Genomic DNA, 23,295 nt, shown 5'->3' on the forward strand with positions numbered 1-23,295 from the left:
ATGGGTCCTACTCCTTACGAAATAGGAATTCCTCCTTTTGTAAGTCGGAACACTTAGCCCCCTTCCAGAGACCGCTGGTTCTGTACACACAAGAAACGCATACCATGATGGATAGCGATGACACTCGAACTACGCGGGAGAGCATATAGCTCGTCGCAAGCACAGAGCGGGATGAGTGACACCACACATCACAATGTCTGGCATATCACCCACACTCTCGTATCAGAGTAGTGGTACCCGATTCCCATCACAAGGTATGGGTTGACCCGGGCGAGTTGTGTTCATTTGCCAAGTGAACCGTAGTATTAGAGTTGGAATCGCGAAATCGGACCTCCAAGAGAGTCAAGAGCGATGACCATCATACCACTACGCCTTACATTCCATTGTTTTTAAGTCTGAATATTCAGAAGGGATTGAAAAAAGGCATAATATTTCAAAGTGATGATTTGCTTATTTCATTGTTTTCAGTAGGGAAGAAAATTGGAGTATATATGTTTCCACAGGGGACGATATTTTTGCTAAGTTTACAAAGGGATCCCGCGGTGGGTCAGTGAGAAAGGGTGTCTTAATCTACAGTTGTTTACATTTGAGTTTAACGCCAATTAGACCCGTTAGAAGCTGTGCTGACAATCACGAAGGGTTTCCGCTAAACTACTCCTAGGGAAAATGAGGTATGAACTCAAATTTTTCACTCAGTGATAGCTAAAAGACATGGGTACCGTCCAATGTAGTTTTGATCACTATAGAATGCTGTCCGAGAATGATGTTGTCCGATAATTAGCGAGTCTATGGTCAAAATTTGAATCCTGTGTTGTCAATTAATAGTGATTTCCGCTAAACTCCTCCTAGTAAAATGAGGTGTGAACTTAATTTTTTCACTAATGATAGCTAATAGACATAGGTTACCATCCATTATATTTTGAACACCTAAAAATGCTGTCCGAAAAAGATACTGTCCGGTAAATTGAATCCAATGCTGGAAATTTGAATCCAATGCTGACAATCAGCAGTGGTTTCCGCTAAACTCCTCCTAGGGAAAGAGAGGTATGAACTTAATTTTTTCACTAAATGATAGCTAATAGGTACAGGTACCGTCCATTATAGTTTTGAACACCTAAAAATGCTGTCCGAGAATAAGGTTGTCCGATAATAAGCGAGCATAAGGTCGAAATTTGAATTTCTTGTTGTCAATTGCCAGTGGTTTCCGCTAAACTCCTCCTAGGGAAAATGAGGTATGAACTTAATTTTTTCACTAAATGATAGCTAATAGGTACAGGTACCGTCCATTATAGTTTTGAACACCTAAAAATGCTGTCCGAAAAAGATACTGTCCGGTAAAGTTAATACAATGCTGGAAATTTGAATCCAATGCTGACAATCAGCAGTGGTTTCCGCTAAACTCCTCCTAGGGAAAATGAGGTATGAACTTAATTTTTTCACTAGGTGATAGCTAATAGACACATGTAACGTCCATTATAGTTTTAATGATCTAAAAATGCTGTCCGAAAAAGATACTGTCCGGTAAAGTGAATCCAATGCTGGAAATTTGAATCCAATGCTGACAATCAGCAGTGGTTTCCACTAAACTCCTCCTAGGGAAAAGGAGGTATGAACTTAATTTTTTCACTAGGTGATAGCTAGTAGACACAGGTAACGTCCATTGTAGTTTTGAATACCAGAGAATGCTGTCCGAAAAAGATACTGTCCGGTAAAGTGAATCCAATGCTAGAATGGCGAATCCAATGTTGAATCCAATGTTGAATCCGATGCTAAGTTCATTTTGGTCACCTCGTGGTGATTAATTCCGAAATTTATATTCTAAGCCCGAATCGGGTACATATAAATGCATTATATCCCGATTTTGATCCCAGGATCGGAAATGGAAAATGAAAACGGAAAAAAATCTTGACAGTCGGGTCGAAAAATATCGTCGGGGAGCGATATTACGGTAATAGCAAATTATCTGTCGCTGATGTGTTAATCACGCTATACAAACATAACATTTTACAGCTCATGCCGACTGCCTATTTTACAGATCAGGGGGAGCTGTGAGCAGAATGTATAGGTCATCATCTGGGGTAAGTTTATTAAGGTTTCCTTTACATAGTAGCTACACTGAATCACTCCTTAATATGTTTCAACACAGGCAGTATAATAGAATTTTAATCTTTACAGTTCAGGTCAGGACTGCAGACTCCCACTCTCCCACTTGACTTAGTCCCCCTGGCTGAGATCGAAAAAAAAGTGGCTAGAAAACAATTTTCGTGACACACTTCTTAGAACTAACTTTTTTTGGTGGAAACTCACGAATTAATATATGTAGATTCCAAAATCAAAAAGTTTCCACAATATTATCGTGCAAGTAACGAGTAATTGACGATTTTTTGCGTTTCAAATCATCACAAATATCTTCATTTCGTATGCCGCGCCAAAGCGGAAATAAATACTATCTTTCATTTCGCGACACTACCTTTCATTTCACGACACTATCTTTCAATTCGCGGCACTATCTTTCATTTCGCGACACTATCTTTCATTTCGCGACACTATCTTTTATTTCGCGACTCTATCTTTTATTTCGCGACACTATCTTTTATTCCAGACCCCCGCGCTCGATAGGATCGATCATCGGAACGGCTCGATGACGGATCGATATGTGATCGATGGATTACTTATCGATCCGGATAGGAGATCGATGGAAGATTCAGCCATTAAAAAGTCTTGAGTATCGATCCTTCGTTGATCCATTATCGAGCTAGTATTTCAATCGAGTATATCGATTCGTCATCGATCGTTAATCGATTCGTCATCGATTGTTAATCGATTCGTCATCGATCGTTAATCGATTCGTCATCGATCGTTAATCGATTCGTCATCGATCGTTAATCGATTCGTCATCGATCGTTAATCGATTCGTCATCGATCGTTAATCGATTCGTCATCGATCGTTAATCGATTCGTCTAATCGATTCGTCATCGATCGTTAATCGATTCGTCATCGATCGTTAATCGATTCGTCATCGATCATTAATCGATTCGTCATCGATTATAAATCGATTATGCATCGATGACGAATCGATTAACAATCGATGACGAATCGATATACTCGATAGAGTCGATAGGGTCGATAAGATCGATAAAAGATCGATGATAGATCGATGATAGATCGATAACTAATCATAAGCTTAAAAAAATCCTGAGTATCGATCCTCTATCGATCTCCTATCCGGATCGATAAGTAATCCATCGATCACATATCGATCCGTCATCGAGCCGTTCCGATGATCGATCCTATCGAGCGCGGGGGTCTGGTTTATTTTGCGACACTATCTTTATTAAAACGACACTATTTTTTTTTAAACGATACTATCTTTCCAAAAAAACATTATCTTAATTGAAACAATACTATCTTTTTTACGGGATACTATCTTTTTTTATGGAAGCCGAGAAGTGCCATCGACAAAAAAAATATTTAATTTCAGAAAAAAATAATTAATTTCAGAAAAAAATAATTAATTTTAGAATAAAAAAATATTTAATTTTAGAAAAATAAATTTGAATTCAGAAAAAAATATTTGATTTTAAAAAATAAATTTAAATTTAGAAACAAAATATTTAATTTTAGAAAAATAAATTTAAATTGGGAAAAATATATTTAACTTTAGTAAAAAAAAATTAAAACCTTCAAACATACCTTATTGCTATTGGAACTACTTCTCGCGGGTTTTAATTTTAGCGCTTTTCGCGGTATGTTATGTACATTAATTTTTGTTACCGAAATGTAACGCAACCGTTACGTACCTATTTATGATACTCTACTTTTATGCAAAAAATCAGAAAATTTTTTACCTATGTTGTTATTATGGGAAAAAATGTCAGCGGAAAGTGACGAAAATTTTGACGGGGTGACAAAATTTTTCCCCAACAAAATTTATTCCAGACATTTCATCACCTGAGGCGAATGATAAAAAATGTTTTGTTTCCGGAATGCGGGTGAAGGAAAAAAGTTATCATGCGGTCGGCCGGAAAATAATTTTTTTGTTGCTATTTTTGATAATTTATGGCTCATTGAAATAAGGTTTAAGAATAACTTTTATGTATAAACACAGCATAAATTATGCCCTAAATTACAACAAGTACGGACTACTAACGAACGAAAGTTTGCGGCCGGGTCAGAAAAAAAAAATTTTTCACCCGGCCGGTTTCCGGGAACAAGAATTTTTTTTTGTTTCGCCTGACCAAAACTTTTTTACCCGATTTTTTTATTCCCGACCAAAAACTTTTACTCAATTTTTCCCCCAACCAAACTTCAAATCCAAATTTTTTACACCTTTTTTATTAACCGAAATTTGTGTTTTATAAACGTCGAATTACAAGATCTATTTTCGAGCTAAGTGAAGAAAACCATTTCATTTGGACAGTTTAGTCATGTAATAGTGACTAACTAAATTGTAAATTTGGTCGGGGAAAAGTGACGAAAATACCTCTAGGTGACGATTTTCTTCCATGACGAAATAAAACTTCGACATTTTTTCCCCGATAAATAAAAGGTATGAAATATTGAGCAAATCCTGAAAAACCGCATTTTTTGCGCCCTTCTTGGCCCAAATTTGCCCAAAATAATTGTCAACTTGAATTGTTTGTGGATTGGTGCAAAAAAATAATCTGGTCTGAACAAAAGTCAAATCCAAAGACAAATCCAGGAAGTATGAAAACGAAAGTTGTAAGTAAGTGTACTTTTTTCTTACTAAAATTAAATTTTTTTTTTCTAAAATTAAATATTTTTTTGTCGATGGCACTTCTCGGCTTCCATAATAAAGATAGTATCTTGTGAAAAAGATAGTATTGTTTCAATTAAGATAATGTTTTTTTGGGAAAATAGTGTCGCGAACTGAAAAATAGTGTCGCGAAATGAAAGATAGTGCCGCGAAATGAAAGATAGTTTCTCGAAATGAAAGATAGTGCCGCTAAATAAAGATAGTTTCGCGAAATGAAAGATAGCGGTTAGTGTAAAACGCAGGTCACAGGTCACAGGTCGCAGGTCACAGGTCACAGGTCAGTGATGACAGGTTAACTCTAATCAATGTCATTGCAGATGAAAATGTTTGGAAAACACAAAGAATTATCAAAAACATAATTCTCAAGCAATTTCATCCATATAAAACCATTTCAAACATCAAAATTTAACCATGTGCTTTTATCGATCTTTCGCGGTTTGCGCCGTGTATAACGCAGACCAGAAAATATTTGAAACCATATTATACGTATAACAGGTATATTACATATTGTAATGTTTGTAATGTTATATGATGGTTACATATAATAAAACACATCGCTCTAAAACTACCTTCTCAGAGAACTCACGAGCTTCTGATTGGTGTAATTTTATATCCAGCCATATTGTTATCATCACATTCGGCATGCTGAATATTTTTGGTGTTTTTCTCTTGTAAGACATGATATTTTGTAATACTGTCAATATTTTTGTCAAAAATTGTCATTAAGTCATTAAAATGACAATTGAATAATTAATTAGTTTCATCCTTCTAAAACCACTCTCTTAGGGACCTCACAAGCTTCTGATTGGTGCCGTTTTATATCCATTCACACTATCTACATCACATTCTGTATTATAAATATTTTTCGTTATTTTGTCTGTTCTTGCATCATATTTTATGATTCTGTTAATATTTTTGTCAAAAATTGTCATTAAGACATTAAAATAATAACTGAATAATTAATTAGTTCCATCCTTCTAAAACACTCTCTTAGGGTCCTTGCAAGCTTCTGTTTGGTCCCATTTTATATCCATTCACACCATCCACATCACATTTTGTATAATAAATATTTTTCGTGCTTTTGTCTTGCTAGGCATCATATTTTATGATTTTATCATTATTTTTGTAAGTAAGTGTCACTATGTCAAAATAGGTTGTTATTCTATTCAATTGTCATTTTATAATATCTAAATAGCATGTATTACTTTTTTGTAATTTAATGCGCTATGTATTGATGTTATGTTATGTATATGTTATGATCTTATTTTTTTCCGGTCTGCACTTTGTTGACCTGTGACCTGCGACCTGCGACCTGTGACCTGTGACCTGCGTTTTACACTAACCGGAAAGATAGTGCCGCGAAATAAAGATAGTGTCGCGAAATGAAAGATAGTATTTATTTCCGCTTTGGCGCGCCATAATTTCGCGTCCTCGTTGGATTTAAAAAGTGAATCGGTCAGTCGGTCGGTAGTAAAAATTTTCGGGTTTTCTTGAAATTGGTCTGTGAGGCGGTAAAAGGTAAAAGGGCGTCAACTGAGGCAGCAGGGGAGGCCCAATCGCGTGTATGTTTTGCGTGGTTTCAGATTATGAGATTTAAACAACACTGTGACCACGACCCTGCCTATGCCCCGGACAGTCCGGGGTTTTTTTGATGCGTGCCCGCGGTCCGTATTATTTGTTTTTGAGAGACTACCCCGGACGCCCCAGACAGCCCTTATAGAATCGCTGACCGCGAGGGCTTTTTTCTAATTCATTGAAATATTCTTCCGTGGACAAACGCCGTCTTCCAAAAGATCTTGTAATGTCCTGATTTTGGCGTTTCGTGTGTGTATTTGAACCTTAAATCTCAAGCGTGGTTTGTTCAGCAATCAAATTCTAAAATCTAGCCGAAAGCTGAAAAATGGATCCTGATCAGACAGAGAAAGGTAAGTAGAACCTTACCGTCTCCGTCGCTGAAAAACACACATACATAATCTCGGAATTTGGGCGTGAGGGGGTGAGTTTTAGACCTGGATAAAATGTCCGGGGGTTTAAAGTGTGCTCGGCGATATACGTCCGGGGTAAGTTTATGGCGCAAAAATTGGAGCCCCGGACGTAGGTCCGGGGAAAAAGTTATTTTTTTCAGACCCCAGACATTTGCCCCGGACTGTCCGGGGCATATGCAGGGTGGTCTGTGACCTTTGACACATAATGGCACGTGTAATGATAAACAAAGTTAAAATGCTGCGAATGCGCTAGAAATCGCTCACAAAAATCGACAAAAATAAAATTTTTGAGCAAAGAAAACGTCATCAAAACAAAAAGTCCGAAAAATTTACCGACTCTCCGACTCAATTTTACTCAATTTTCAAGAGTCGGTCGGGCGACGCGAAACGAAGATATTTGTGATTGCCGCCTAAATTAATACAGATTGTGGGGAAATTCCCTGTTTTCCATCAGTTTTTGACCACAAATATGCCCATAACTTTTGATCTAGAGAAGTTGGGACTTTGGTGTAATACATTTTTTTGCTCAGTTTGAAGAGCTCTATCATGTGATATAGGTCTTTTTTTAATTTGAAGACCCCCCCCCCAAAAAAATCATGAATTTCCAGGTCTTGCAGTTTTGCCTGGAAACGCAAAAAATCGCCAATTACTCGTTACTTGCACGATAATATCTTGGAAACTTTTTGATTTTGGAATCTACATATGCTAATTCGCGAGTTTCCACCAAAAAAAGTTAGTTCTAAGATGTGTGTCACGAAATGAAACATTTCTGTGGACTAACTCCACTCGATAGACCTTTTCGCCTTTCCATCCGCCATATTGAATTGTATGTAAAAATTATGGTGGCCAAATTGCCGTGGTGAAATTTCCTTAGAAAGTATGCAAAACATATGCATAAAGAAAGTATTAATATAAAACTTACATGCATAATTGGCATTATATTAAAGTGTAATCTTGTAGAAGAAAGATTTTAAAAATTTGCTTCTCTTGAAAACTAAAAACAATTCGCCGTGTCAATTCAAGACAGCCTTAAGTCCATTTTTTCCATTTTGAGATAATTGACTTTAAAGGTTGAGATGTGTTGGACTTAAGGCTACACATTTCATGTCAATGCTTCATAGAAACTAAAATTTGCCCTAAGATTTAGGACTTAAGGCTGTTTATGGTTGATATATTATGGAACATTCTAAATTCTTATTTTTTTTGAATTGCAAAATACACCTCTTTCCCATTAGAATTCTGTGGACTTAAGGCTGTTTTTGGAAAGCGTGCATGCTGAAATAGGGGGTTATGGTCTTAAGTCAATTTTCGAAAAAATGGACTTAAGTCTGTCTTGAATTGACACGGCGAATTATATTCACTCATCTCTTAGAACAAGCACTTCAAAAGACCATAACATTAGACATAAACTCAAATTGAAAAATCAACCGCTAAGGTAAAAAATAATCCTTATTTGGCTGACGGTAAATTATTCTCCTGGGAGCCGCCAAATTATCAAATCAAAACATTGATGATGTGTGACGTCATAATTACTGCTTTCAGTTTGGGTGTTTTGAAAGTTTGATGTGTGTACTCCGTCTTTGTGGAGTTTTTTAATGGCATGAAAACAAAATATGCTATGTCTTTAAGAACAAATTTCTAAAAGGCTTTTGTTATTCTGTAAATATTTCTTTTTGGATTAAAAAAATCCATCTTTTATTGTTCTAATGATTATAATATTTATTTATAAGATGCTGTGTTGTCTTTTTAATCTTTGTGTAAACTTGCAAATGTTTTGCATACTTTCTAACTAAATCCAACCACAGCATTTTAGTTCCTGTATTTTTGCATACAATTCAAGATGGCAGATGGAAAGGCGAAAAGGTCTATTAGCAACTCCAGAAGATTTTTCAAATTTTAATTTTTTTTAAAAAACCTATCCTATAAGAAAGAAAATGAGGGGTCATAGGCCCGGGGGGGGGGCACTTAGGCAAAAATAGCATAGTGTCCTCCTGGGTTGGTTCCCCCCACTAAAAATCAAAATTTTTCTCCATTCCCCCCTCTTTTATTTCCCCCACCATATTTCAAAATTTTTCGGTTCCCCCCTCTTTTTTGAATTCCCCCAGCTATTTGAAGATTTTGCGGTTCCCCCATATGGTAAACATAAAAATGCCTTAAATCAAGTTTGAAATTTTGGAAAGCTTGAAAAAATAGCCTTGAAAGTGCTGGAAAAATGAAATTGTATTGAAAAGTTGGTTTATCCCAAAAGATTTGCTGATTTTATTGCTTAAACAGGTTTTGCAACAAGATCACCTTGAGATCAGTGAAGTTCCCCCAGTCAAAATCTCCTAAATTTATGGTTTTCCCCCCTCTTTTTTTTCCCCCAGCAAATTTCAAATTTTTCATTTTCCCCCATACTTTCAAAAAAGGGCCAAAATCAGAATCCCCCCCCTTTATAAAGGGGGGGGAGGACACTATGAATAGGTACGGGGACGTGCCGCTGCTCAGGGTACCTTTTTCAGTGTTGCAGAATTACTGACAGGGTATCTAAGCCTGATCTGACAGGGGCGCAATTTCATGATGTGTGTCTGACAGGGTCTGTTTTTGCTGTTTTTGCATGTAGAGTTCTTTTGCAAATCATTTTTATATAAGTAAACCAATAAAAATGAAACTTTTCCATGTATCACTTTTTTGCACCAATTCTTCAAAAAAAAAATATTTAAGATTAAGCTCCTTCTTTTATTCAATAATTTTTTATGGCACTTTGTTGACAATCTAACTCTCGCAGGGTTAGTGTAAAACGCAGGTCACAGGTTGCAGGTCACAGCTCAGTGATGACAGGTTGACTCTAATCAATGTCATTGCAGAGGAAAATGTTTGGAAAACACAAAGAATTATCAAAAACATATTGTCAAGCAATTTCATCCATATAAAACCATTTCAAACATCAAAATTTAACCATGTACTTTTATCAATCTTTCGCAGTTTGCGCCGTGTATAACGCAGACCAGAAAATATTTGAAACCATATTATACGTATAACAGGTATATTACATATTGTAATGTTTGTAATGTTATATGATGGTTACATATAATAAAACACATCGCTCTAAAACCACCTTCTCAGAGAACTCACGAGCTTCTGATTGGTGTAATTTTATATCCAGCCATATTATTATCATCACATTCGGTATGCTAAATATTTTTGGTGTTTTTATCTTGTAAGACATGATATTTTGTGATTCTGTCAATATTTTTGTCAAAAATTGTCATTAAGTCATTAACACCGTTTAACAGTGTCGACTGCGCACGCGTATGAACAATTTTCCATTGTTTTGATTTTGGCAACCACGGGAAACTTCACTCTCCCCCGTAAAAAATGGTAGGTAAAAATCCAGTTCTCATAAGAAAACCCAGCAGAGAAATGGTAGGTAAAGAACTCCTTTTAATCATAACTTCTTTTCCTCTAGATGAATTTTTGTGAAATTTTCAGGAGAGATACATAAAATTGTCATTAAAGGGACCCCTCGCTTAAAAATGATAACAAGACACTCACTTCATAATCATATGAAAAGCAACTTCCCAAAGTATTAGCACACTAAACTCTTTCTTCGATCCATAATTACAAATTATAAATTTTGATGTTCACTCAACTTTCAGAAATTTCAAATGACTTCTGAAGGCCTTCGAATTTTCTCGCGCTCTTGTCGCACCGAGTTGTCGACACAAATGCACCGGGAAATTACAGTACGAGTGTAGAGGCCAGCTCTAATTCGAACAGTCTAGAATCCGCGCTCTTCTCTTAAGAAAAACCCTTTGCTTGGTGTCGAGTTGAGGGTTTATGGAGAATCGGTATCGGCTTCAGAACTCCCAATGAGCCCTGGTTGTGTTAGTTTCAGTCAGGCGGAGACGCCATACTGTTTTCAGAGGAATTTTTCGATATTTCTACAGGACCTAGCAGTAAGTTTTATGTTCTTTGAATATGCTGTTAGGGGTTTTTGGACCAATATAGTTTGATTTCCTAAAGATCACAAACAAGCGAGGGGTCCCTTTAATATTATGTTCAAATATCTAAAACATTATCTTTAAAGGAAAGAAAAAAATGGCAATGTTTACATTTCTCTAACCTTCCACAGTACTAAAGTGAGCATTTTTACCTACCGCCTCTACAGTGGAGATGGCGAGACTGTTAAATTGTGTATGGTGCCGTTTTATATCCATTCACACTATCAACATCACATTCTGTATTATAAATATTTTTCGTGTTTTTGTCTTTTCTTGCATATCAGATTTTATGATTTTGTTAATATTTTTGTCAAAAATTGTCATTAAGACTAGACATTAAAATAATAACTGAATAATTAATTAGTTCCATCCTTCTAAAACCACTCTCTTAGGGACCTTGCAAGCTTCTGTTTGGTGCCATTATTTATCCATTCACACCATCCACATCACATTTTGTATAATAAATATTTTTCGTGCTTTTGTCTTGCATCATATTTTATGATTTTGTCATTATTTTTGTAAGTAAGTGTCACTAGGTTGTTATTCTATTCAATTGTCATTTTATAATATCTAAATAACATGTATTACTTTTTTGTAATTTAATGCGTTATGTATTGATGTTATGTTATGTATATGTTATGATCTTATTATCTTTTTTCCGGTCTGCACTTTGTTGACCTCTGACCTGTAACATGTGGCCTGTGACCTGTGACCTGCGTTTTACACTACCGACTCTTGCATCAAATTCCCACTTTCCTCAGAAAATTGAAGATGAGAAAAAACCTAAGCCTTAGGATCATGGATTGAAACAAAAATATATGAAGGGTGAGATTTTACAGCTACCTGTCGTGCAAGGCACTTGAGAGGCCATGCCACATGTGCCAAAAATAAGGTCTGTGTGAAATGTGGCAATTTCATTAGTGGAAATTTTATAAACAACTGCAAAAGAGTGCCGGGAAGCACAACGTTGTCAGGAAGCAATTAGTAGAAGAGACCACTTTTGATTTTGTTGCAAATTTCATAGTATAAACTTCTCTCAGGGATTACTTGCCAATGTAAATGTGTTGTGTCAACTCCTCAGCGTTACTTACTTACTTCAGTCAGTATACTTCAGTTTGATTTGATGATATTCATCTGTCCAGCTCGTTGAGCTCAACACGTGTAATTTGATCGAAAAGAGCATTTGATTCAGCCAATCTTGTTTGTCGCCACGGCCTTTCCAAATCAGATACGTGTGGCCGCCATCCCTCTAATTTCGACACCCTTCTTTAGAGATTTTTTTTTCCATTAGCGAAAATAACTTGTAAAAAGTTCATGCTAATAAAGAAATAGATAGGAATGATATGAAGGTTGTAATCACGATGGACAAAGATTCTTTCCTCTCTGATTGCTACAGTAAGCAACAAAAGATTCCGTCAGTGATTTTGAGCTTCACATTATTCCTATCTCTATTTCTTTATTATCATGAACTTTTTACAAGTTTTTTTCGCCAATGGAAAAAAAATCTCTAAAGAAGGGTGTCGAAATTAGAGGGATGGTGGCCACGCGTATCTGATTTGGAAAAGGATGTGTCAATGTTTGATCAAAGAAATAGGTTTTCACTAATGTCTAAACTTTTGACTATATATATCTAAAGAATTAGTAAACCTTTTTAAAAGATATGTAAAATACTCTCTACTCCCAAATAAACCCTGATAATTGATAAAATATTCGATCTTTAAATAGAGATTACATATATATTGCAGATTATTTTCAAGCACTGTTATGAAACTTGGTCTTCATGAAAGGAAGTTTTCTGTTAGAGTAGTCTGAAAGTCCAAAATCGAGTGTAGGATCGGCATTTTTAAATGTTCGAGGAGATGCCAAGAAAGGGAGGATCAGATCCCTTTTCTTACTATGTACTAAAAACAGCAATAGATTTGATTTTTGCTTCACTAATGTGTAAAAAATTTATACTTTTTTATTCTACTGTTTATTTATAGGGGATAAAAAACAGATATTGAAAATGGTAGACTATTTTGACGATGAGTTTTTAGAGAAGATTCCATCCATTGCTCCTGATTTGATGTTTGTTGAAGAATCTGCAAACCAGCAGCAAACCCCAAAAAAGAGCCAGCCTCGTGAAATAGAAAAGTCTACAACAGAAAAAATTGAAAAGGAAAGACGTGAAAAAGGGAAAATTGAAAAAGAAAAAAGTACTCAAGAGCAGTTGAACAAACTGCAAATAAAGGAGGAGAGTATCCAAGAGAAGCTTCAAAACATTGAATCTGATCAAGATTTGGAAATTTTATTAGAGCAAGATGAAGAAATAATTGTAGACATTGACACAGATGATTTACCTTCAACAAAGCTAGAAAATTCATTTAACACAGAAAAAGATGTTAAAGTAGAGGAGGAAACTCAAGAAAATGTGCAAGAGATGCCTGATCCAATGTTCACACTAACGTCTAAAGATAAAGAGAATCTTTTGAACTTCATTATTGATGATCATTCCTATGCTAGACCGTTTTCTCTGAGCAAGGATGAAAATGAAAATATCGGCATTGCTACAGCCTCAATCTTGAAACTTGTACCAATCAATAAAACTAAGGGCAAAAAGACAACTAAAAATGATGGTGATATTGATATTATGAGTGTTGACAAACCAGAATCTCCCCTAGTCAAGTGAGTAATTATTGTCTTTATTGTTGAAAACCCTTGGTACTTTTTTGTTTTCTATAAAAGTTTGCAAGGTTGTGTGATGTTGTGTTAATTTTAATTTAACATGAAAAGGCTGGACTAGAAATGTTGGTTTGCTGTCACTCGACCCTAGACTTTGGTGGTGGGTCAGTTGGAAAAAAACTTTATTTCTACAATTTATTAAAGTTCAATTTACATTTGGGTAAAAAGAAAATAAAAGCGAAAGAGCTTGAAGGGAATTCCCAATTCTTAAGGTTAGTATAGATGAAACAGAGACACAATAGATGTTCTCTGATTTGAATAAAACAATTTTCTTTTTTAAAATGGGAATTAAATTTATTTGATCTGCAGGTAAGGACAGTCCAATGTTGACAAACTAACATTTTATAAGTCCAGTTTTATAATCTCTATAACTCAGTATAACTTACACATAGGATGATTGAAAATTTGGTATTGTTACAAAAATTTTGATTATTAATTAATGACACAGTGTTTCTTCTATCCAATTAAAACGTCTCTTTAATAAAAAAATATTTATTTTATGTTAGGTATGACAGCAGTAGGGGACGTCACGTGATGAATGAAGTTGAAACGTATTTGAATTCATTATGGAAAGATGTTGAGAAAAACGAAGAAGAAAAAATATCTAGGTGGGTTCCAAAAAAGTCTAAGATTTGAATTTGAATTATTTCAAAATAAAAGCCTTAAAAAAGTCCAAAGTTTTGGCCTTTAACTCAACAAGTTACTAATTGATTAAAGAAATTAAGTCCTTGATTGAAACTTTAGATTTCCTTATTAAGACTACTTTTTACATCAAGTTTTGCTGGACTTCAATATGACAATTTTTTTTAAACCGCCTTGTAGATTCAGGCGGTAGGTTCTTAAAAAAATGGATTTAGGATGGTTGGAATTGATACAGTGTGATATTGGTAGATTCAAATTCTGTCTCTCCAAAATGTTGAATCGTCAATCAAGTAATCTTTATTTGTAAAATTTATATTTACAGGGGAAGTTGGTCTAGGGACCAGGCCAAGCTATTTGATCTGGTCTACAGTGCTATTAATAATTATCAACTTGCAAAACTTACTCATCACATGGTAAGGACGATGCTTCATTTTGTAATGGGTTAAACAAAAATACTGTAAATGTTTAATAGAGAGTTCTTTTGCCTCAAGAAATTCTTCTTTATTTTAAATTCCTGTAATGAAGAAATGATATCTGTAATGAAGAAATTCGATCTACTATACCTAACTTTTTGTTATCTTCTAAATTGTCCTCTTGTTGGTATAAACCCATAAAGATTCTTAAACACACTTTTGTTGAAATTCTATCATAGTCTTTTCTTCTTGTCATCTTTTAAACTCATAAACATACTTTTGTTTTATAGCATTCAAACGAGCCAGTACTCAGAAAACTTGCTCTTGACAAAGCAACAAAGCGTGTGAGGAAAGCATTTGCTACAGCATTATGGGTAGGACATTTTGATAACAAAATTGAATGAAACTTTTATATCAGATTTTTTTCCTTGTTCAAGAATGCCTTGAACTATTTAAAAAGTTTTTTTCAAATTCTACATACGTCCCGTAAACATTTTATACATGCTTATTTTTTCTGCGCTGAAAGCCTCATAGCTGCTTATGTTGTTAAAATGAAGAATTATTATCCTATTGGCTAATGATTGTCATGAATACAAGTGGCATAAAACTTTAAGAACCAGAAGTAAATATAGTCTTGATTTTCAAAACATATTACCTGTACTTAAAAAAAAGACAATCTTTCAACAGTGAGTTTTTACTTTCTAGAATGCCAAGCTCATTGGGTGGCTACATGGTATCATGATAGATGGCTTGTGTTCCTCCTTCTTCTTGTGCTATTTGGAAATACTTCAATCTGTCAAGAGAAAGGTTTTGATAAGTTTGCTTTGGAAATTATTTTCTTTCGAATTTATTTCATTTAGTGAATTTTTTTTATCAAAATTTCAGAAAACACTTGGTATTCTAACAGTAATTTGCAAATTTGACAAATGGACCCCAACAGCACTACTGTTTCCCACTCCCGTTATCAAGTCACATTTTGCACACCCTTTTAGCGTCCGGCTATCAGACGCTGCCCTTCCTAAAATTATTAAAATTTTGGTAAAAACAGCCTTTTCAGTGGAGAAAACACTAGAAAAAGTGCCCTTTTTGGCCATCAACGGACGCTGCCCAGCCTTTTTAGAATATGACCTGGTTATGTTCGACAAAAATAAAATTGTTTAAATATTGCCTTAGTTTTGCATTGTGCTTTTTAGGTCCCATCCTTGTTTGAGCGTGTTTTCCTTCACAACAAAGCTACTTTGGAAAAAGAACAAACGGCTGGTTTAAATAATCTTGGTTTCCGATTGAAAAAATCATGGGAACCAGCTGTAGGATTGCATACTAAAGTTAACATTGTAAGAATACTTTTTTGTTTGATTCATTATGTTTGAAAATACGACACTATTAGTTGGCATAATCTTCACTATTTTTGGATCAGATGAAGTACATTTCATAACAATGTTATTATATTTAAAATATGTATGTCAGGATATTCAAGATTAATATACAAATATTTCAACAAAATTTCTGCTACTTGTATCATATCACACTGATGGATGTTTTAAATTTCCTTGAAAATTTAATTGCTTTTTTTGAAACAGAAATTAATTGAAATGTTTTTTATGTGGATATATAACAATGTTAAAATTTTTTCTTTTAACTTGTTAGGAAAAGTTCCCATCACTTCCATTTATCATCAACATACCAAGTGGTCCAAGCGTGCCTCACCAATCGACCAAAAGAAATCGGTTTTGGAATTATCAACTTTTAAATTTTGGTAAAACAGTGCCAATTAGCGCACCCGCTTATATGACGAAGGAAGGATATGTAGTGAAGCATTATCTAGAACATTGCATCAGTGCTGTCAGGACTAATGTTGCAACAGTAAGAGGAATTAATTATTAAAAAAAGTAAGAAGTATCCCATGTCTATTTATAAAGTTCATTGCAAGAACATTACCTATCTATGGACCTAAAAACCTCTAGTTCTGCAATCCAAAAGAAAATTAATGCATTTATAGAGGATTAATTTTTGTTTTATTTTTTCTATAGTTCAACACTCGGTTTGCAAATCGTCCCATTGTCTTACTTGGATGGGATGTTGGCGCTTTGGTAGCTTTGAAGGTATTTTTGTTACTGTGCTCAAATCTTCGGCTCAAGTTAAAATGTTGCTAAGTTTTTCCAGTCCTTTATTGGAAAAAATCTAACTAACAAAATTTCTTAAGTTGAGGCCTAGAAATTGTACATATTATTTTGTTGTAAACGAATCTTTGATATTGGTTGCAATCAATTTTTACAATTTCCTCGCTAATTTTAGAAGAAAGTAAAAAACATCACTAAATGTCCATTTTGTATCATGATTCAAACCTTTATACTATTTTTGTTTTAGGTTGCCCTTCTTGACAAAGTAGATGCTGTAATTTGTCTTGGTTTCCCCAATGAAACTGTGGAAGGAGACGAATGCCCTGTAACTTTTGTTTCTCTCAATTTTAAAATATTTTCCCAAATGTAATGAGATTTTAAAGAGCTAAATTCAAGACTGCACATCTGTTTTTCTGGATGGTATTTCCGGAACTATGTAGTCCTTACATTGAAATAGTTGAATTTCAAAAATCTCTAATTTCCTTTTTAGAGTTATTGGGAAAGTTTTGGTAAAGTGAGATGTCCAGTTTTATTTTTTGTTGGTACACATGCTACTTCAAACTCACTGGAGAAAGTAGAGGTAAGAATATACAGTACTTTAAAATACCTATGAAGTGCCACTGTCTTCATCAGATTTATACAGCCCTTTATCCATAGGTTTTCTGAGGCCACCTGGATAAAAATGAACGGAGAGGCACAAGTTTTTCTAAGTTGGATGTGTATGTACATTCAAAATAAGTAAAACATCTTGAAAATTGTTACAGAGTGGTGGCACTTGGTAATAAAATACTGTTTATACTTTTTGTTGATGTTCTTTCCATATTTTTCAGAATCTTCGTCAGCAAATGAAAGTACACACAAGCCTCATTGTGATGGAGAGTGGCGATGAACTGGTAAGAATGATTGAACATGCCTACTTTACGTAAAATAACGACCGAAAGTTGGCAAGAACTACCCATATTAACCCAACACAGGGAAATGGATATTTGGTCTTCTTTGTAAAAAGATTTCTACAATTTTGAAATTTGAAATTTTCATCCTTTGCTTAAACATTTTTCATGAAAAAATTTCCCCAACTTTTAGGATGTAGAATTTGATTTGTTGTATTGATTTTAGATTGTAACTTTTCCTTCTTTTTTAGCTTCGACTAACAAACTCGCAAAAGAAGTCACTTGGGATGTCACAAAATATGGTGGATAAGTTGATACAGGTGGGTAGAAAGAGAAACCAATGGTTCCATTACTTTGCATTTATCAAATATCTTAATATGCTATTCTAATGATACGGTTTCACAAAAGGAGCACTGTTCTTCATTGTAACATGGCTTGAAAGTTGGTCGGACACAAGTGCGATCAGGGTTGCTTTGAAAATTATAGGCCTATTTCATAGGCTTCGTACATCTGTTACATGTTTTTTTCTATTCAATTAAAGGGGAAAGAAACGTTAAAGAAATTTATTTTTTGTCATGAATTATTCTTTGTAAAACTTATATATGTATAAACTTATCTCAATTCGCAAAAGAGTTCAATCATTAAAAGTCAATCACTGCAGTGACATAGAAAAATATCATGTACTCAAAACAAACATCCTATGAAATAGGCTAATGATTTTTGGTTGGCACAAAAAGCAATTTTGTTCGGACATTGTTCGCTTTTTCAAGCTCTGAGTAATTTTCTAAGTTTACAAACTCTTTGATTTGTTTTTTTTTCTAGCTCCTTTGATTGTTTTTCTTTCAGGATCAATTGTATCTGTTTTTAAAAGAGAACCTGTTTAAAGTAAATGGCACATTCCCGAAATTGAAAGAATCACCTTCACCTCGTAAGAAAAAGAAAAAAGTTGCCACTGGAATCGAAGCAGGAATTGATCTGAAGGACGAATCGAAGAAAAAGAAGAAAAACAAACAGTTAAATCAGACGGTGGCAAGTGGTGACGCGTCATTCTGTCTATCACCTCTTGACGTCACTGTGCCTGGATCATCTGCTGATGTTGCATCTTCACAGATGAAACCTGGTTTGTTGACAACAGGTAATGCTCTTAAAGAAAGCTTCTAAAGGAAACAAAGAAAACGAATTACTAGTCTTAAGCATAATTTAAACTCCCTTCCTAAATCCGGAGGAAGGGGAGATAGAGAAACAGGTAAAGATAAGAAAAAATGTATTTAAAAGTGAGGGGATTTGTAAGGATGAAGTTTACAAGGACACCGAAAAGGTGACGATTTTTTAAGAATGGATACATTTTACAAAGACAATCAAAAAAAAGTTTTTATCTTCTCTCAGAGTTTACTTTTTATATTACTTCTGTAGATAGCTTCAATTAAAAAACTGGATCTTTTTTATTTATTACAGGGAGCTTCAGTACACCGATTCCAGTCACTCAGATGCAAAGTGAGAATCTTATGACACCCTCCTCCATATCTCACACAACCGTCATTTCAACTGAAATGCCCTGTCCCTTACCCGCAGCACTCCAGAAAGCTGGTCAAAAGAGGTCTTCAACAAGCGGTAAAGAAAAAGCTCCACGCAAGAAAGTCTCCAAGAAACCTAAAAACATGGCACAGCAGAACTTCACTGCCAATCTTGGTACACAACGCTCTGGGAACTTGCTTGGACAACGCTTCACAACTCCCTTACAAAACAAAGCTGGTGGAATTGCACAAACAGCTACTCTGCAACGACTTTCATCAGGAACGTTCGTCTTATCAGGTACTACTGGAGGTCACGTCAAACTTCAGAATGGCAATAACATTGTGTACCTGCAGCAATTGACCAGCAGTGGTGGTACAACACAAGTCATCCAAACACCTTTAATCGCCAACTCTAATGGCACTTTCAGCACTGTGTCATTGGCCAACTGCAGCATTCAACCCAATATTGTGACCACAGCTTCAACCAGCACTGCAACTACTGCCAATACCGCTTCTGCAACAGCTTTTGGTCTCGTTCAATCAACAGTTGACACATCTTCCAAGACTAACAAACCGCCCAATCTTACCACCACTAACACCCTTCTACAGAGATCGCCCAACGAATCGAAAACACAAACACCTCTCTCATCCCCTTCTGTTTCCAGTAAACTTTCTTCTCCGATGTCACTTGCCGAAGAAGGAATCATTCAAAAAAGTGAAACTGTTTCCCAAGAAATCGAGACTTCAACTGAAGATCCATTAGTACCTAACCTACCCTCACATCTGGCAAACTTGATTCTCTCTTTACCAACAACTATGGGTGCTGACTCAGCAGACGCTACTGCAAAAGCACAAAGTATCCTTCAGAAACTTTCCGAAGAGGATATCAAGACGTTGGCAACCGTGCTTGCGAAGAGCACACCAAATTCACCAGTCCCATCACCAGGGTTGACACCAGAGCATGGACGTTCTCCCCTCCAATCACCAGGAGTATCCACACCTTCCACGCCATCCCCTCTCTTTGAGCAATCTTCAACCATCACCACTCAACCATCAACTATCGAAAACAAATCTACTCTTATCTCTTTGTTGGACAGCAAATCGCTGATCTCTACAACTCCTTCTCCGACAGCTGTGGCAGGGAGCAGTAAGATCAATACCACTATCAAACGTATGAACACGCACTCACTTTCGCTCACACAGAAAGTGTCAGCCATGCAGCAGGAGATGAACAAGATACGTACACCTCGTTTGAAACCACCTCGCATCATCACCAGTCTGTCTTCCAGCAAACTTAACTCGCCAACTACCTCCACATCCACTATCACTGGTAAATCTCTTCATTCCAAAACACAAAAAGTCCCAATCACAATCACCATTCCCATATCAAGACTACCTTCAAGTCTTCAATTAACAACTTCAAACTCCAAAACCATCAATGTACCAGCTCTATCAGCCTACCTTGCTCAACAGAAATTCGTCTTATCCACCGGCAAGTCTAATTCCAATCTTGATTCGCGAACAGTTTTGTTAAGTCCAAGCAACGTTAAACGAATAGCTGGTGGAATCATGGTGTCCACCAATTCAACCAAAGGATCCTCAGTTTTCAATGCTAAAGGACAACAAAAGGAGCTTGCTGCGCATTCTACCGGCAAATCACCGGCCACCATCACACTGCACCTCCCTACTCAGAGTAGCAGTGGCAGTTCCAAGGAAATCTCGACCCTAAAGAAAGCTGCTTCAGACATTAAACTGATCGGTGTGTTAAATCAGAAAACGAAAGCAGCCCAACTAGTTAATATTTCATCCATTAAACCGTCTAGCCTCCCTTCCTCGCCAACTGCGCGGTCGTCTAGCCCGAATACTAGCGACATGTCACCGATACAACCACGAGCAATGGAAGAAGAAGGGACGAAGGATAGTGAGGTGATTGATGAGAGCGATATCGACTTCAATGTTATCCCGACAGGTGTCAGCAAGAAGTTCTCGGGCAACCCACAACCTCCACAGACATCCTCATCATACACCGCCTTCCCCACCACAACCATCGCAACCATCCCACTATCAACCAGCTCCAAAATCATCCGCGTTCCTGTCTCTAGCGGTGATCGCCGCTTCTTCGCGGGCAAAAATCTCTTAGAGTTATCGAAATCAAAACTATCTGAAAGTCAGCTCATGAACAGTGCGCGTAAAGTGGGCGTTGCGTTCCAACAAGTGAAGAGTGCCGCTGAAACCAGGCATCTAGATGCTGCATCAACTGGAGCCTTAGACAGCAACAAACTTCGTTTTGAACCGCTTCATTTACCGACAAGCCGCACCAGTCGTCCACCAACTGCCACTTTAGGCTCGTTAAGTGAAAGTGGGAAGATACTGTTGGAAGAGCACGCTAGAAGCACCATCCTTGCAAAACCGACAGTGGTAAGTTCAAAGACAGCAGCAATGATCGCTCGTACCGCTTTCATGAGTGACACCAAACTCTCCGCTAAACCCGCTGGTATCTCTTTCAGCTCTTTGAATAAGAATCTGATCACAACAAAACCGACTACACCTGCATTGTTCTCGGGTGGGAATAAGACAACTGCGCATGTCTTAAGTACACCTGCTGCTACCATTCGTACGGCGACCACAAGTAAAGTTCTTCCTGTCACCATCAAGTCTAATGACTTTATTCGCATGTCATCACAAGTTCGCGCTGTCCAACCCAATCAAACCAAAACCATACCTGCCAAAATCATCAAAAAAGAGATCACAACCAAGATCGAAATGAAGCCGAAAGCACCCAAGAAACCAGTGGAAGTCAAAATACCTAAGGAAGAGCCTCCAAAAGAAGAACCACCACCTTATATCACACGAAGCGGCCGCGTGTTGCGTACGCGGGTGCCTTATGCGGACGAACTTGACCGCAAGCCGTCTCCTCGAAAACGACGAAGAACAAGTTCCACCAGTAAAGACGAAGGTCAACCTCCCTCCCCTGTACCGACACCGCCGGCTATGGGAAACATCGGCAGTTCTCTTGACAGCCTTTTAGAAGCAGCCAAGTTGATCACCACTGGGGATACAGTCCTTCAGAATCCACCCGAAGTCGCCACACCCACTGCCACCCATCTCTCGCATATCGACTCCACAACAAATATGGCAGCAACAGCTATGCTAGAATTACTTGCCAGTAACGCGACCGTCCTTCCTCAAGTTCCTTTACAAGTCGAGAATAGTCAACTATCTATTGTAGATACGGCTTGTTCGACTGAAGAATCTTTACCATCGATAGCTACAGAAACCCAACAGCCACAAATCCCTGGAGAAATTCTCCAACAACAATCTATAGATCAGCTTTTCCAACAGCAAATCATCCATCAAGCACCAGAGATACAAATTCCTCTCACTGAGCAAACAGTCTCCAATGTTGCTGATCCGATACCCGCGACTGAGGATGTTATACTCGAGCCTGACGTGCAACCAACTAGACTGGACACCGAAACGATCTCAGAAATAAGCACAGAACCAATTACTGAAATGATAATAACACCCTCTATTACAGCGCAACATATTCAAGTTATGGAAGAGCCTGTAGCGGAAATCGCATCCTCTAATGTTGAAACATCTATTCTCAACACGCCCATTAGTGATTGTAGTACACCTTCTACCGCCCAGGCGGTTGTTGGGAATCTGTCTCAAATGGAGGAAGCAATAAAGACTTCTGAACCAAATAATGTTGATAAAAATGCTGAAGCTGAGAACACTCACCAACCTCTTATACAAGAGGAATAAATTTGGTATTTTTTGACCATTTGTAAGTAGTGTAACGTCTTTTCATATTAGTTCATATTTAGTTCCTGGAAGGAAGTTTTTCCGAAATATTGAAGTTTTGGAATTCGAAAATGAACCATACTATTCTTTGAGTTTTCACTAGAAATTAATTAACATCTAATTTTTGTCACTGAAAAAGGATTCGCCTCAACACGAGTTCCAGTTGTTTTCGCAAGAATTTTTTTAAGTCTATTTCGATCGTCGTGAGAGTATATATATCTACAATTTAGATCAATTTATTTCATTTCACAATATATCTATTTTCTACTTTTCAATAAAATGATCCTTATGTGTTTTTGCTCCATGCTTGCTTTACTGTTTTGGTCATGGTCATATTTTCAATCGCTTGTCCTAGTAGTAGTGAAGTTGTCACTTTAGATGAGAACTTCATCAAGTTTATTGTCCCAAGTATGTTTTTTTTTCTCGGGTAAAACCATTAGTC

At 36.5% G+C, this 23,295-nt stretch overlaps 1 protein-coding gene across 1 annotated transcript; it reads left to right on the top strand.

The window, feature by feature from the left end:
* The first annotated feature begins 2,052 nt into the window (after window positions 1–2,052).
* Window positions 2,053–23,155, top strand: LOC136824039 (uncharacterized). The gene is made up of 15 exons (XM_067080197.1): window positions 2,053–2,078; window positions 12,729–13,410; window positions 13,974–14,075; window positions 14,432–14,522; window positions 14,813–14,896; window positions 15,228–15,329; window positions 15,716–15,856; window positions 16,170–16,385; window positions 16,553–16,624; window positions 16,890–16,967; window positions 17,133–17,222; window positions 17,473–17,535; window positions 17,784–17,852; window positions 18,379–18,667; window positions 18,988–23,155. The coding sequence occupies exons 2-15, from the start codon at window positions 12,752–12,754 to the stop codon at window positions 22,812–22,814; spliced, it is 5,883 nt and encodes a 1,960-aa protein (XP_066936298.1). The 5' UTR covers window positions 2,053–2,078; window positions 12,729–12,751; the 3' UTR covers window positions 22,815–23,155.
* The last annotated feature ends 140 nt before the right edge of the window (window positions 23,156–23,295 follow it).

This window comes from Clytia hemisphaerica, unplaced genomic scaffold (genome assembly GCF_902728285.1).
Source record: "Clytia hemisphaerica strain Z4C2 unplaced genomic scaffold, Clytia hemisphaerica genome assembly, whole genome shotgun sequence".
Classification (NCBI taxonomy): Eukaryota; Metazoa; Cnidaria; class Hydrozoa; order Leptothecata; family Clytiidae; genus Clytia; species Clytia hemisphaerica.